The sequence below is a fragment of the Neodiprion pinetum genome, chromosome 4 (genome assembly GCF_021155775.2).
Source record: "Neodiprion pinetum isolate iyNeoPine1 chromosome 4, iyNeoPine1.2, whole genome shotgun sequence".
Classification (NCBI taxonomy): domain Eukaryota; kingdom Metazoa; phylum Arthropoda; class Insecta; order Hymenoptera; family Diprionidae; genus Neodiprion; species Neodiprion pinetum.
The window spans coordinates 22,250,607-22,265,996 of NC_060235.2; the positions used below are offsets into that span (position 1 = coordinate 22,250,607).

General features: G+C 35.0%; 1 protein-coding gene across 2 annotated transcripts; it reads right to left on the reverse strand.

Moving 5' to 3' along the window:
• Positions 1–603: 603 nt before the first annotated feature.
• Tmep (Transmembrane endosomal protein) lies at positions 604–11,059 on the reverse strand. Of its 2 annotated transcripts, none has more exons than XM_046620072.2 (6): positions 10,334–11,059; positions 7,524–7,733; positions 6,456–7,050; positions 6,086–6,327; positions 5,849–5,933; positions 604–1,991 (listed from the first exon to the last, which is right to left on the reverse strand). In XM_046620072.2, exons 2-6 carry the CDS (start codon positions 7,719–7,721, stop codon positions 1,816–1,818), a joined length of 1,296 nt encoding a protein of 431 aa, XP_046476028.1. In that variant the 5' UTR covers positions 7,722–7,733; positions 10,334–11,059; the 3' UTR covers positions 604–1,815. The 2 variants fall into 2 exon arrangements, with proteins under 2 accessions (XP_046476028.1, XP_046476029.1); XM_046620073.2 differs by lacking the exon at positions 604–1,991 and adding an exon at positions 3,315–4,747 and having other exon boundaries at positions 10,334–11,057.
• Positions 11,060–15,390: the final 4,331 nt, after the last annotated feature.

A 15,390-nucleotide genomic window follows, 5' to 3' on the forward strand; every position in this document is an offset into this window, starting at 1 on the left:
AGAGAGAGAGAGAGAGAGATAGCGCAAACTTTCGGCAACAAACTGTGAAAATATAATTAACTAAAAAACGTACTACATTGTACAATTGTTTCTATTCACAATTCATAAAATTAAATGCAATATGGAATAATCTCACTTTGAATGAATAACATGTTCACTTTCTTTTTCTTTGCGGTTCTTTATACTAAATGGGTGATAATGACAATGATAATAATAATAATAATAATAATATGCTGCAAGCAATAGAACAATTTTATACATTTTTTTCGTTCCTTTACATCATGGAATTTTATTAAACTGCTTAATTTTAAGCTGAATACAGCTGTATAGATCTGTCTGTATTTACACCAGGACGCGTATAGTTTTATATTTATTTTATTTTTTCTTGACTGAAAATTAGTTTATTCTTATTTGTATGATTATTTCGAAATTCAAGAAAATATGTTCAAAGAAAAAAATTTGATACTTCTTTAAGAACGGCGTCGCCTACTCAAATCAATCATTAATACTTTATACACGAGAAACGAACAGCATTACTATTTCTTTTCGTATTTTTTGAACATACACTTCTTCTACACGCAGTTATCAATACTTACTTACCCATATAATAAAAATATTTTCTCAAACGCGTAATTTTTCTATTTCTTTTTTTTTTTCTCGTCTCTTTTAATTGTAAAAAACCTTGTTCGTCAACGAGTATGCATGTATTAACAATTTGCTAATTTAAATGGACGTACTTTTTAAATATTTTTGGCAGCGAAATTTTTATTTATTTTTTCATCAGATCATTGTTCTTCGTAAATTACTTTCGGAATTTCGCGAAATATGAAGCTAGCAAAGAAAACAGAAGATAAAATGTAATATTTAAACGAAACACTATGCGGCTTGAAATCTGTATTATTTTTTTCGTCCTTTTTCTCTTGTTATTTTTAGACTATATAAACCTACGTCGTCAAGTAATATAAATCTATTTAATTAAGTGCATGGGCATTATTAAAATAAATATTCTTCTATATATCATCATTATTCTTAAATATAATAACAAATATTCACTTCATTTACTTAGTTTTGGAACCATAATTACCTATTATAGTCGAATATATAGTATGCTTATACCATGTACAGACTCTTTTTTTTCCATAAGAGCTTCTTTGCATTTTTTAAACGATTGATGTCATGACAACTCAATTTTTTTTTCTCACGCTAGCCTTTCTTTCCTTTTTTCGTCTATAATCCGGACAGAATTTAAAGAAAAAAAAAGTCTAATCTCTGTTCATATTTCACAAGAAATATGTTCGTACAACTACCGTGACGTGTGCAATGAAAATCACAATGTTTGAGTATAAAAAAGAATAACACAAATGACACAAACAAACAACAGAAAAAAATGTTCACTTATAAATGAAATTTGTACACTTTGGTTGAAAAATTGAACACGAGTTCTTTGCGATTTTTTAATCAATTAATCAACTTCCTGAGAAAAGGAGAATTTACTTTGGGACAAATATTGATGTACACATACTTCATGACCATATTTATGTAGGTATGCTCTGTCTCATTATGATTAAAAATTTTTTTTTTTTTAATACATTTATTGATTATTCAATTTTCAATTTGAAAATCGATCAAATGCTCGTTTTTAACCGAGCCTTTTGGCATTTTATTTATAATTATTTCTCTTTCGGAACATTCTCGTTCACTTAATATCGTAAAATTTTCTTGCCCACTCGACTATTGCGCAATCATTACTCTACGCGTTAATTCTTAAAATGAAAATGGGTGATCGGTCCTTTTCTTTTTCTCTTCACTCTCTCTCTACTGAAATTCGTCGTCGCTACTCAGAAGCATCGTTTTCTCGTTATAATTTTGTGAAATAGTAGCAACTCGTTGATTAGAGGTGTTGCGACGTTGAGGTGGCGGCACAGGCATATTTTGAGGGTCGTCAGGGTCGTAACTTGATACGCGCATTCCTCGCTGACCTTTACTTCCTCCTATTTAAGTGTGGTCACAGGTATTAGAAAGTAAAAAAGGAAATATTAAACTGGATCGAACAATCAAGTTTAACTAATTGTAAGTGACAAATCTCATTATGTAATATTCAATACATGATGCTTGTCACAATTTAGAATTTTCAATCAGTTTGTCGACGCTGCTTGTTGAACTTTCAGTCTGAACTTTATCTGACACATTTTCTTCATTGAATATGTACGTAATGAATATTTCAATCGCATTCACATGTAAATGTCAATATATAATACACAAAGTGTTGAAACAATTCCTATATGCAACACATTAATAATATGTTTCAAATAGCAAGCACCAGTGTGTTAACATGCAGGGAAAAATAATGCTTGAGTATGAAGAAGACCAAAAAGAAAACGAAAATTTGTTAGTAATAAGTATCGTTCGGTTATTTTGTTAAATTCTTGATATCGAATCTGTAAAAAAATTCATAGTTATAAATAGAGTTTCAAGAAACTCAAGAGAGATATGACCATTAATAAAATGATAATAAAAATATTATGTGAATAATAGTGAAGGAGGTAGCGTCGACAAGTAGAGAAATTATGTAAGTATAAAAATTTAACAAAAGATATATTCTTAAACAACTGAACTGGTGTTTTTGCTTGTACAATCCAATTGGAAAACCATAAATATTAGAATTTGATATTTTCAAAGCTGAATGAAACTAATTCTTTTTGTTCGTCTCACAACAAAAGTAAATATCAAAGTTTTCTACTACATTTTTGTGATTCTTCGACAAATCGTAGATAATTATAAATAATTATACCAGATTCATGTTTATCAAGATTAAAATTTCATAGCAAAACAGTATTTATTGCTCATAAAATCGTGTAGGTTTTATTGCGATAACTTAAGCAGTAATTTTCGGAGCAAATTGTCAATTGTGAATTATTTTATTCTTGTTTCGCTGTAAATATTTGAGAAAAAGAAAGACAAAACTGCGGTAGAAGAAAGATATTCAGTTTCATTCAGATTTTAAAAGGGTCTCGTTTTTGAGTTTCTTATTCTATCAGCTAACTCTACCTACATTTACGATGATCCTGTATCAAGTCGAGTATTAAGTGAAAAATAGTAATCATATCGATTGTTCCCCGCCGAATTAATTGTTACAACTAACGATTCGTATATTTTTCATAGTATGTGGAGAAAAAAAAAAGTGTCAAGAAGGAACAGCAGTTTAATTATTTACCATAAAAAGTCAGTTTATTACAGATATTAATAGTGTATATATGTATATGTATATCTATCCATACGTATATTCATATTATGAAAGTTAGTTACACACAATCGTAATTTCTAAATAAGTACACTTCGATTAAACCTGGTACGGATAAATATTTTCTCCTGAGCTCAGTAAAGTTTTTCTTGTCTGTTTTTTTTTTTTTTCGTGTTGTAATTTCTATTCAAGTCTTCACTAGTCGCGGTAACTTAGACGCCAAATTTGGTCGTAAAACGCGCGATGTGTAAATGTGAAAGTTATTTTGTCCCCCCCTTTACTTTTCAATATATATGTATTTCATTATCAATTAGGATCAGCAGGTCACATAATAGTAGTAGTAATAATAATAATAATAATAATAATAATAATGAAGCTTCTATACATAGTATTATCTTACTAGACAGGACTAAACGTTAAACCGAGTTACTTTTAAATTTGAATATCATTTTCATTGAAGTTTACTGCCGGCTAATGAACTACAACCTGGAGCTTACTAATCTATTTACAAAACGTTGTACAAAAAGAAGATAAATGCAAAAAGAAAAAAGAAAAAAAAGAGGAATTAGGAAAAAGAGAAAACTGTATAAATCGTACTATATAAACACAACCATTATCAAATGCACACGATATCTTTCATATTTAAACTGGATAAACTACTTTTTTTTCTTTCAATGAATTGTAAATCAGAAAAAGAATCTCGACGATATTCGCTATGTAACAAATTCATACAAAATTTCGACTGTATTGAAATATTGACTACAATAAATTTTAAGAGGGTAATATTTAATTGCAGATAAAGTGAGGATAATCTTTGAAAAACACTCGTGTTACATAATTTGAAAAGCTATTTCGCGATAAGAAGTAATAAATTATTATTAATCCTTAAATTTTAGTGGACTAATTTTTCTATATTCCTTCAAGACTGTTCTCTGAGTCGTAATTCTTAATCCAAAACTTTACAAGGAGACTTAATATGGTATCATAAATTCAGTTGTATTTTTTTCTTTTTTAGTTTGTTATAAACTTATCACTATCATATATCATGCATGTTGCGCAATGCACATGCTGCGTATACATAAATACATAATACATATACCTAAAAGTAAGTTTTTCTAATAATTTTGTATTATTCTCATTCGTCAACTCACATCTTACTTTTTTTTTTCATGTCATGCAGGTATAAATGATATTATGATCAAAAATTTATCGTTATGAATTTAATGAATATCATTTTCGTTGAAAAGTTCGATATTGGGAGCGTAGTTCGTATATATGAACATTGCTACATGTATGTATATAACATAATGCGGAAATCATTCTATGGCGTCATATCTGACCACAAATTTTTATTACTGTAGTCTTTCTCTTTTAATTTATTTTCAATTTTTCGTTTGTATTTTTTGCAATATGTATAATATTAGTAAGTTTAAATTAAAAATTACAGATGCCACAGTCGCGCGTCACACGCTCACAGCTTTTCGTACGGCAAGTGGGTAATAACCTCTGAAAAGCAAAGAAAACGTTTTCAAATAACGTTTCAGATTTTTCTTTAGCCAGCTTAAAAAGTTACGGCTTTAACTTTTGGAAATCACATTTACTGCGTTGTTCACTACAACCATGAAATACTTATAATCCAATTATAATCCAATTACTCGACATGATCAAATTTTTGAGTCGTAAAAAATTATTTACATGCGTGTGTGGCGAGCTGTGTTTAAACCACTACCTTAAGAAAAAAAAAAAAAAAAATAAAACACCGAGAAATTGAAGAGAAACCAAAAAACGAAAACTCCTACGATTTAGCAAATGTCGGTGTATATGTAAATAACTGTATAGAGTGTAGGTTGGTATTTACAAAAGCCAAAGCCAGCAAGCAGGGTTGGTATGTATGTATATATATATATATATATATATGTATGTCCTTTAAAATTTAATTAAATAATGGAGAAGGAATCAACAAAACTTTTGTGAAATTTATACAGCTTAAGCGTTTAGAACTTCTATTTGTACCTGGAATTCAATAAAAAAAACAAACATAAGTATTAGGGTGTTTCGTCTTTTCTTGAAACACCCTAATAAGTATATTTCGTTACTTGTTTGGAAATAAATCATTGATCAAGTCTGTTTACCGCGAATCATTTACCAAATTTAGAGGTGTTTCCATAAAATACTCGAGCTGTGTTCATCCCTCGTAAAAACGATATAAATAAATAATGTGATTCTTGCAGGGAAGGAAATATTTCGAACAATATAACATCATATTATATTCAACCGATCCCAATTGTGTTAACGGATAGGCTAACTAGACATACATTTTTAAATTATAATCAAACTACTCATGCTCATGTGGAAATTGAAGCATTGGGTGAAATTTTTCGTATTGCTATCCCAGTATTTCAATTTTTAAACACAATTCCAACATTGTTAGAGCATTAGCAAAAAGAAATATGTACACGTATTAATCGTGCAGGAAATAGGAGAAAACAAAAAAGAAAATGTAACAATTATCACGCAATGTCAAAATTCTTGATGCGTAACATGCTTCATCACTTTTTCTTTTTTTTTTTATTCAATCACGTGTTTGAATCTTACTGAAAAACTCACCCGAACTGTACTGCGTGTACTGTTGGTATTGAGGATGAAAATTGTGTATCGCGTCAGTCATAATATCCTTGGGATTCATTGTCTCCTGTAACAAGGAATAGAAAATTGGTGTGAATTTTTAAGAACTTAAATGGCATAATGTTGATTTTAATGTTACGTGTACCATGTATTGAATAATGGACAAAACCACAGGTTTTGTTTTCTTGCAAAGAATAAACGAAGCAAATAATGGCTCACTTTTAAACTGCTGCTGATGCTCTGCATGGTAACACTCCTGCCTCTCGAATCAGTTACGCAACCAGCTGAGTAAACTTGATATGGAAATGCGTAGCGAAGCGCAATAGCGGCGAACAACATCTCTATGCAGATCAAGAAATTTTGATAACCAGCCGATACTGTACCAGCGCTGGTCGCCAGTCCGACGCTATTGATGGCAGATGAAATGACATTTGCCTTTTCGAGAACAGCCAGCAGCACACCTGAGAATTCGAAGTAACATGACAGAGAAGAAAAGAAAACAAAAGGTATTTACATACAGTTGGAATCAAGTGCTACTGTTGTTTTGAAAAATTGAGATAGGTATGTCGAAAGTGTTTAGGTGCGTTACCTTGCCAGAATGATAAGAAGATGACGCTTTTGACGGTGCAAAACTTGAGCACGGGTTCGAAAGGCGTAAGTAAATCTCTTGTAGCGAAATAAAATAGAAACAGTCCGTAAAGGGCGAGGGAAACGCTAATGTTGTATATTATTGTGATGTATATGTAACCTCCGTCGGGCGACCAATCACCATCTCGATAATGCCCGAAGGCTTGCAAGAATATTATGACAAATGCCATGACGGGTTTGACAAGGCAGAACTGGAGGGTGGCTTGCTTGCAGAATCTTAGAAAACCGATGGTGTAAGTTTTACCGACTAGACAGCAAGTTCCGTAGAGACAATTTGACCGTATCGGTTTTCCCCTTATTTCGGACATGATGTTACCCTCTCCACCCAAATACTCGTAGCACAGCGACAAGAAATTGTATATTACAAATGCCTCGTAACAATCGCGTACGGTGAAAAAATACACGTAGTAACTCTCGCTATTGAAGAATAACAACGATATCCAAGAATACGTTGCATATATCGGTACTATGAACAAAATCCTCACTATCCATCTCTGCTCAGTCGGATTTGTATACCATCTCAAATGCTGGTATATCTGAAAAGAGGAAAAAGAAAATAGTAATAGTAAATGTCAAACGAAATTCGTACTTTCAATATGAAATTCCATACGGCTTGATACAGCCAAGAGATATGCATAATATTGAAAGTTTTAGATGAGCCAGAGATTTTTATATCTAGTCATTACTCCCTTTTACTTTCACTGCTCGTTGACCTTATTCCCACAGACTCCACTCTAGCTCACCAACATTTACATGGTTCACCGATTTTATTTTTTTTTCTAACAGACAATTTATCACCCTCAAAAAACAAATTTCAAGAATTTCTTCACAAACGTTTATGGGGGTAAAAATTGAAATATTTTTTGTCTGGATACTGTGGCTAAGAAATGAAAATATGAACATTGTGTATGAAAATTAACCATGAAGCAAACTGTTTCATTTCTCTAACAGTGTAAGTAGCGAAACCTTGTTTCTTTGTGCAGATTATCTATAAAACTAAGAATCTCACTTGTTGGCAAGTTAGGAACAACGCGGCCCAAACAAAAACACCGGCAATACCCTGCGCCGCTTTGGTTTGTAGAAAAATTGGTGTTCCTGTTAAATTTGGGTCGCTACTCGGATCTGCGGCTCTGCTCATTGTGTCGTTGATGGCTCCTGATACAGTGGATGCCAGTGTTGAGGAAGCCTCCAAGACTGAGGTAGCCATGCCTCGTTATCCCTGAACGAAAAAAAAAAAAAGTAAGAACAAATTCTATCATTGTCATAAAGAAGTTACATCATTTGTTCTAATCTTTCCAAGGCATATACACAAACGTGTCTCTTATTTTATCGGTCGATGCAAACTCTTCTAATTTTCCGTACTGACAGTAATTGCATCTTCACCTTTTTGCATCATTCTGGCGAAGCTGATGCTAGCAGCCAGAATTAGGAGCCAAACGTTCTAATGTTGGTTTCAATAAGGTAGTAAAGTAACATGTTGAAGTTAGTTACGTTATGGTAACGATTCGTGCTAAGGAAAAGACGTTACTTTGTGATTTTAGAATTATTTGAAATTCAGTAAACCGTAATGAAACATAACTTACTCATATTTCTAAATCTTTGTTCCTTTAAAATCACTGTAAAAATAAGAAATTATTGATATTTTTTGCCTAATGGTTCGTCAAGATAACGTTACTGACTTCAATCTTGTAGTGAAGTCGGAAAATTGAAATTTTGTGAAATACTTTCAACCCTCAATACTCTTATAGATTTATGAGGATAAAACTGAACTGGATTTTTTTATTTCCAAAAAGGTTAACACATTTGGCTGCTAACTCTAGCTGCTAGCTTCAGCTTCATTCATTCTGACAAATGCTCTTACAGATTGAATGGAATGCCGTTTTCTTTTCTTTTGTTTTTTCAATTTTATTTCAATCTAGTAAGTCTGTTACCAACGACTTGAACAATTCCACAAGAAGTTTGACAGTATCCCCTGAATCGCTTAGAGTACACAGTTTTTCTATCTTGATCGGTTTCAACGAAAATGAACATTACCTGGCTACAGAACAAGTAATGATAAAAGCAAATGAAGGATATTACAGAAATGCGTAAAAAAACTTTCGACTTTTAACTATCATTGCGTCAGCTCAGAAATCAGGTTTTGTCAAGTCTGGTAACTTTTGTTCTTACCTAGTCCCGTGGCTTATACAGTCAATAAAAGAAAAAACATGAATATCATGACGTGTTACAGTCGAACAATCTATGATAAGATACGGATCCTGTGTGTGTCTTTACACCCCAGCTGTTAATTGTTGAGACAAGAATGCAACACGTATATATACCTATACACTTATAATATCGTAAATAGATAAACACCAAGCTTAGCAGCAATAAGAAAGCTAAGATGGAGAATCAGAGTTTATTGATTTTAGTCTCAATCCTTCAGCTGTTCGTGAAACAAGGGAAACAAATATTTTTATAAAGTTATCAAAATTATTTTTGAGCCTAAAGGAAATAAAGATTTGGGAGTAGACGAATATCAAACAAGTTATTGAGAGATCCGGTCAGCCTTGAGAAATCATGGAGATCGTAGAATTAGTAGTTGTACAGAAAACTTTTCAGCAAATATAAGATTATATATTATGTGTAAATATATGGAATCGAGATCAAAAAAAGTAGATCCAGGGGTTGTCAAATCAAGCGAATGATCTCTAAATATGTGCTGATCAATTAGGTGCTAATCAATGTAATACAGTTTCCTTAATTGCCAACTGCCTCTTGTTAGCGTTTGTCGAGTATCATTGACTCACAAATTTAAATAGAAATGTGTGTTGTGTGGTATAGATAGGCATATTTGTAGAAAGTATATATTACATGTGGTTACGTCAAAACTGTATGAAATAGCTGTTGGCCTGCGGAGAGAAACTGTTGCGTATATTATGTTTGTACGGAAATTTTTCGACGTCATTATTATTCAATTATCATCATTGTTGGAGGTATTGTTTCTTCTTCTCTCCCTCTTCTTTAAATGTGATCTCGCGAGCGTCGAGCCAATATGACGTGATTTTTAGAGTGATTCATAATCAAGATGAACGGGGTAAATTATAGTTACTGAACGATCGCGATCGGTAAATATATTTTTTTTAAACAAACAAGCGTGCGTTAATTATTGCAAGAATGATAAATTGTAGGTCAGAACCTATAGCGTCAACAACTTGCAAGCGGCAATATTATAATTAAAAATTATAATTCAACGAAATTGTGTGCTTTTGAGGAAATAATTAATGTAGAAGATACAGTAGCGACACGGTTTGTCCGTTGTTTCCGAATACACACGTAGATATGTGGGTAAAAATCAAGGTTATGAGATTGGTGGACGGAGATAGGGGCACAATACTTTTATACGTACACTGGCGCGTGTTAGTGCAGAGCATGCACGTATATCGCGAATTGGAAAGGTAAATATCCCATTGGCATTAAATCGGCCGAATAAATGACGAAAACGGCCATATGCACCATGCGATGCCAAAATCGGGGATAATGTTCGCAACCCCGTAAGATGAAAATCAATATCCATAACAATAACAGCACAATTTATAGCTGCTAACCTGCGGGCAATTGTCGGTCGCAATACGGATATGCAGATATTTCGATGTTTACAGCTCAAAACTCAACGCCTGTGATTTACATGATTTTGTTTTTTCTAACTACTTCGACGTCGTTCTTTTGTTCCAACGAACCCAACGGTCAACGGAACATAATTTATGCGGAACGGGAAAAGAGAAGTGTTATCGAACGACAAATTTGTGAGCAATCAAAGTGGACAAGGTAAATACCCACCGCGAACAAGACGTCACCTCGGCAATATTCCTGGAATTGAAGAGTACGCGTAGCCGTCTTGTCAGCCAGTCTCGTAATAGAAGATGGGCTGAATTTCTGCGCGTAAAGAGTTCAAGGAGCCTGCCAGTCGCTTCGGAGGAACGTTGAATGTTATAGATTTACAGAGTTTTCCCACCGATCGATCGATCCTCACTTATTTTCACGTCAATATCACCGAGATACACTTTTACGCGACATTATTAAGCAGCTGTCGAACACCTCGACCGTGGTGCGTCGTATGGTATGGAACTGTGGATTTATTTACGGTATATAAAAAACAGGATGTGTGTGTATGCGTGTGGATGTCGGAGGTTGTCAGACGACGTATACGGTACACTCCTACCCGGACTTGAGCACCATCTCCTCCTTCTCTCTTCGCTCCTTTCACTGTGTAGACGTATGTATGTGTTATGTTGGTAGCGTGCGTGTGCGTGACCTCGATGTTGGCGCGCCTGCGTGTTGTGTAAATTATACGCTGTTATCCTTTACGCGTTTTATCCGATCTGTTTTGTACGATATGTGTATACTTCGCACAATTTCACTCTCAAAATTTCATTACTTAACGTCTCATGATTTTTTCACGTAATTTTCGCCACGATTCCATGCTTTCTTAACTTTTCATGTGCCTCGCTACGCGCCAGCAATGAATGAATCGATTCAATTTCGTGCGTTACTGTTTGTTATATTGCCTAAACTGTCGTCACGGTCGGTCACGAGACGGCGCATGCGGTGTTGAGTCAATGTGTTTTGTCCTGCAGCCCCACTGATATGCAGTCCCGTCGTCATCGACTTTCCGAATCGTCGGCAATAATAAAAACTGCAGCTTTTCGAACAGATGGGAAACGTCGACTGAAGACTATAAAAACAGTTACCCTTATGGGCTTTGGTGTGACAACCGAAATTCGTCGCGTACTTGCGTCCTCTGCGGTGTTCCAGCGACAGAGATGAGAACTTGTTGCAGAGCATCAGAGGGTTACCGATCATGATATGATGTCGGTTGCAATCACCTTCCGAGTAACACAGTCGTCGTAATGGTAAGCCCAAGTCAATATTTAGCTTGTGCGTACCTACTGACTCATAACGTTACCGAATCGTCAGCGATTCAAGAAATTAATAAGGAGAATCAATTTCTTCCAAAATTCGTAGCAAAAACGTGATTTAATTAAAGTATAGGTACCCGGGAAAAGTATGTATACATGGATGATAAATAATGATAGATCAGATGTCATAATGATGCAGAGACCAAAAAGTATAGTATATGTATATGCGGTCCATGTATGATATTAATATATGTGATCCATACGTGATGCATACTATAAATTTCATAATTCTCCAGGAGACAAACTAGATTATCTACAATAATACGTTAATACTAAGAAATTAGAACAATTATTCATTTCGAAATGGGATTCTTTTCGACACGCGCTCGATCTATTCCATAACATTAATATTCGTAATTATTCCAACAACTTTTCTTTTGCTCTCTCGATCTTGACTGTCCGTAGGCATAGAATCGAAACACTGTTTCAGCTAGTCGCAATTGAAGTATCTACGTTGGGTAGAGAAGCAATGTTGTTTTTCGAAAAGTGTTCGTATGTAAAAAAAATTCAGAGTAACTGTAACACATCACGGATGCGCTAATTTTGATGGAGATGTAATGGATGCTACGTAAACGAGACAAAATTGCATGCAGTGTCCTGATTTAGCGGCCTAGAAAGGTGATTGTCGGCGATTTTTTCTTTTTTTTGATAGGGAGAGAGAACGAAGGTTCTTAAAACTTCGAGTGTATTTTAACACGCATTTGAAAGGTATGAAGCAAAAATTGTTATCATCCAACTGTCCCAGAACGGCAGCGTTATTAGCTAACCCGTTAACTGAAGAATATATCTTTAGTCAACGGCTGACCATCGAAGGGCCTCGCTGCTTGAGCCTGGATCGTCAGGAAAGATAGAGTGCATATTTCTTGTCTGAAATGTAGAAACTAAAATTATTGGAACGAAGTTCCTTATCGCTCGTTCACCGTAGGGGCTAGGCGGAAAAAAACGACACCAAAAAACCGACACTTTTTGGCTATAGTGCTCGTTTGCTATAGTGCGCGCGATCTCCCTCTCTCTCTCTCTCTCTATTCCAGCGTGTGCGCGCGCTCTCTCTCTCTGTCTCAGCGCTTGGGGTGGGAGACGGCAGCAGCGGTCTCTCTCACTCACAGCGCACGACTATACTTCGCCCCTCTTTCTCTCTCCTACAGCGTACAACTATACTTTGGGCCGCAGCGCGCTCTCTCACAGCGTACGTCTATACTTTGCCTCTCTTTCTTTCTCATAGCTTTCCCACTTTCTCTCTCTCTCTCTCACACAGCGCTCGGAAAGAAAACAAGCGGCATCAGTATATTTATATCTTTCAAAAACACATTCGTACGATTTTATTACCATTCCTTCATATATTTGATTTTTCATTTAATTATTCTTCAATTAAACGTTCTTAATTTATTCAATGAGCAGTAATATAGCGTAAGGAACTTCGTTCGTACCGGCTGTCCCATGACAGCTCTCATGTTTTTTTTTTTTAATTCCCACGTCATTTTATTATCGATGTACCAAAACAACCAACCAACCGTGATATCATATTAATTGTCGAGCTCGAACGTACAAAGTAACGATTTTTACAAAGAAAATTCTGAACGAAGATGAATGTGATTTAACAGTTTTTTCTGGGTTTTTTAGTTCATCGATGATAAAAATATATGTCGATTAAAAGTAATTTTAGTTTTCACATTTCAGACAAGAATTACGCACTCCATCTTTTCTGCCAATTCGAGATTCCAACGGCGCGCTTCAATGGTCAGCTAATAACTTCGCCGTTTGCGACCATTAATAATAAAAAATTCTTCTTGTACTGTCTAAATGTAAGTTAAAATACACACGAAATTTTGAGAAGCTACGTTGGTTATCTTCCGATCCAAAAAAAAAATTTGCCAAAAGTCAATTAGGGAGGGAGATCATTTTTTTTTTTTTCATTAATTATTGCACCGCCGGTTTTAAACATAGAGGGCTAAAAATTGGACACGGTACAGGAAAGGGTTCATACTAACCGACAATAAATTCTGGTAGCAGTTGCTCATGAATTTGTTCATCCGCTTTGCGGTCAACTCACAAGACCTACAAAAAGTTATGCAACTTTTTTTCTGTACAATTAATAGTTTAGGAGATCCTAGTAGAAAACCTGTTTTTCAAAACTTTAAACGCGTGTAAAAAATTTAGAAACTCAAATCTTTGGTTGGAAAGTAGTAGGCGTTCATGTGGGCTATAATCGTTACCAGAATCCGCAGGTCTCATCCTTTCTGCACGCCGTGACATAAAACTGCCCTTTTTTCTACCCGTTTCCTGGACTAATCGAGCTGATTGACATTTTTAGTTCGCGGTTTCGCGTCTCCTCACGGGGATGACCGAGCTGATCGACCTATGGGGGGCAATGTCAGTAGGCCTCTTCGTGGCGTCCCATGGAAATGCTCGGGAGCAATCGAGTAGCTAATAACTTACAACACAGGTACGTCATCAATATACTAAACAGTAAACACAAGTATAAGTTTCAAGTATTTACGTCACAGTCTATTGCATTATCTTTTATATCATACAATTCAATCGAATGAGGAACTAATAATAAGTATATATTATGAAATTCCTCTCAAAAAGCACAATTATAGATCTTTGTATGTATGTGACATGTTCACAAGGGTATGACACTACTTGTTAAAAGCCATGTAAGACGGTCCCGGCCGTCTATGAAGTGATATGAAAATACGTCATGTCTATTTTAGCGAGAAGAAAAATGCTAGAGAATGTAAATTCGAAAATTTTTGGTGATTTGAAAAATTAACGACGGAGCCAGGGATCGAAACTGTTGTTTTTATATAATGATTGTAACAAATATAATCATTTCGATAATTATGACAATTTTTCATGTCTCAAATTAATTCATTGTATTTAATTCTGCGAGACAATGTGGTCGAATCCAGAGAAATGAGGGCAAGCGATTTTAAGAAAATTATGTCACATTGAAAATGCATATCCGTATTATTGGAATAAAATAATGACTGTGTCGATAAAGATATGGTGTTAGAAACGTAGAGAACAAAAAAAAAAAAAAATTTCTGATAGTTTTCGATTTTGTTTATTTACTCCGCAATTATCGCGTTTCTAAATAAAATTTTTGCTACGGTGAAAACGCGAAGATGCGGCTGTTCTCGGGCTGATCTCGATCGCTCGGTTAGAATGATTCAAGTTTAAGTTGGAAGAAAATTTAATGTTTAATTTCTTATTGTCGTCATTAATTTATTGTCGTCACCGATGAATCAAGGATTGGCCGCTTTAGGCGCTATTATCATGCTCGTTGTATTTCAATACAAGGGTGCAGGGAAGGGTAGAGATCTAGTAAGCTGGTTTGGATAATTAAGTTTATGTTACGATAAGTTTAATTGGTTACGATGAAAGATTATTATGTTAAGTTTGTAAGTTGAAACGTAACACGATAGAACGCGAAATATCATAGGCGACGACTCTATTACGAGCAAGCATTAATGTTACAATATCGCATAGAATAGTGATTGGAAACTATATCAGCATCTGATGTACATGTTAATTTACGAAAATTAAAATAATGGCAATTGTTGAGACGAAAGGGCGACATGTCTGATTGCGCAAGAGCCAGTAGAATCAAGTTCTGGCTCCGAGAATGACGGATAGTCATTTCCAAATTAGTGGATTCGAGCGACCGAAAAGGTTGCGCGTCTCTCTCGCGGTTCGACGCTCGCCCACGAACGTGCTCGAACACATGATATGTGTCATCGAGTACGTAACGCCAATTCAGCTTTGGGGAGTTTCTTCCTGAAGGCTATAGACCTCCCGGGAAATTCGTTTTTCTCAAGCCCATGCAGGTCACCCTAAACGGCACGAGGAGGTCGCAAGACCGATCCGGGGCCGATGGGCGGGCGAGCGTAGGAGCGAGCGAGAGAGAAAACTTCG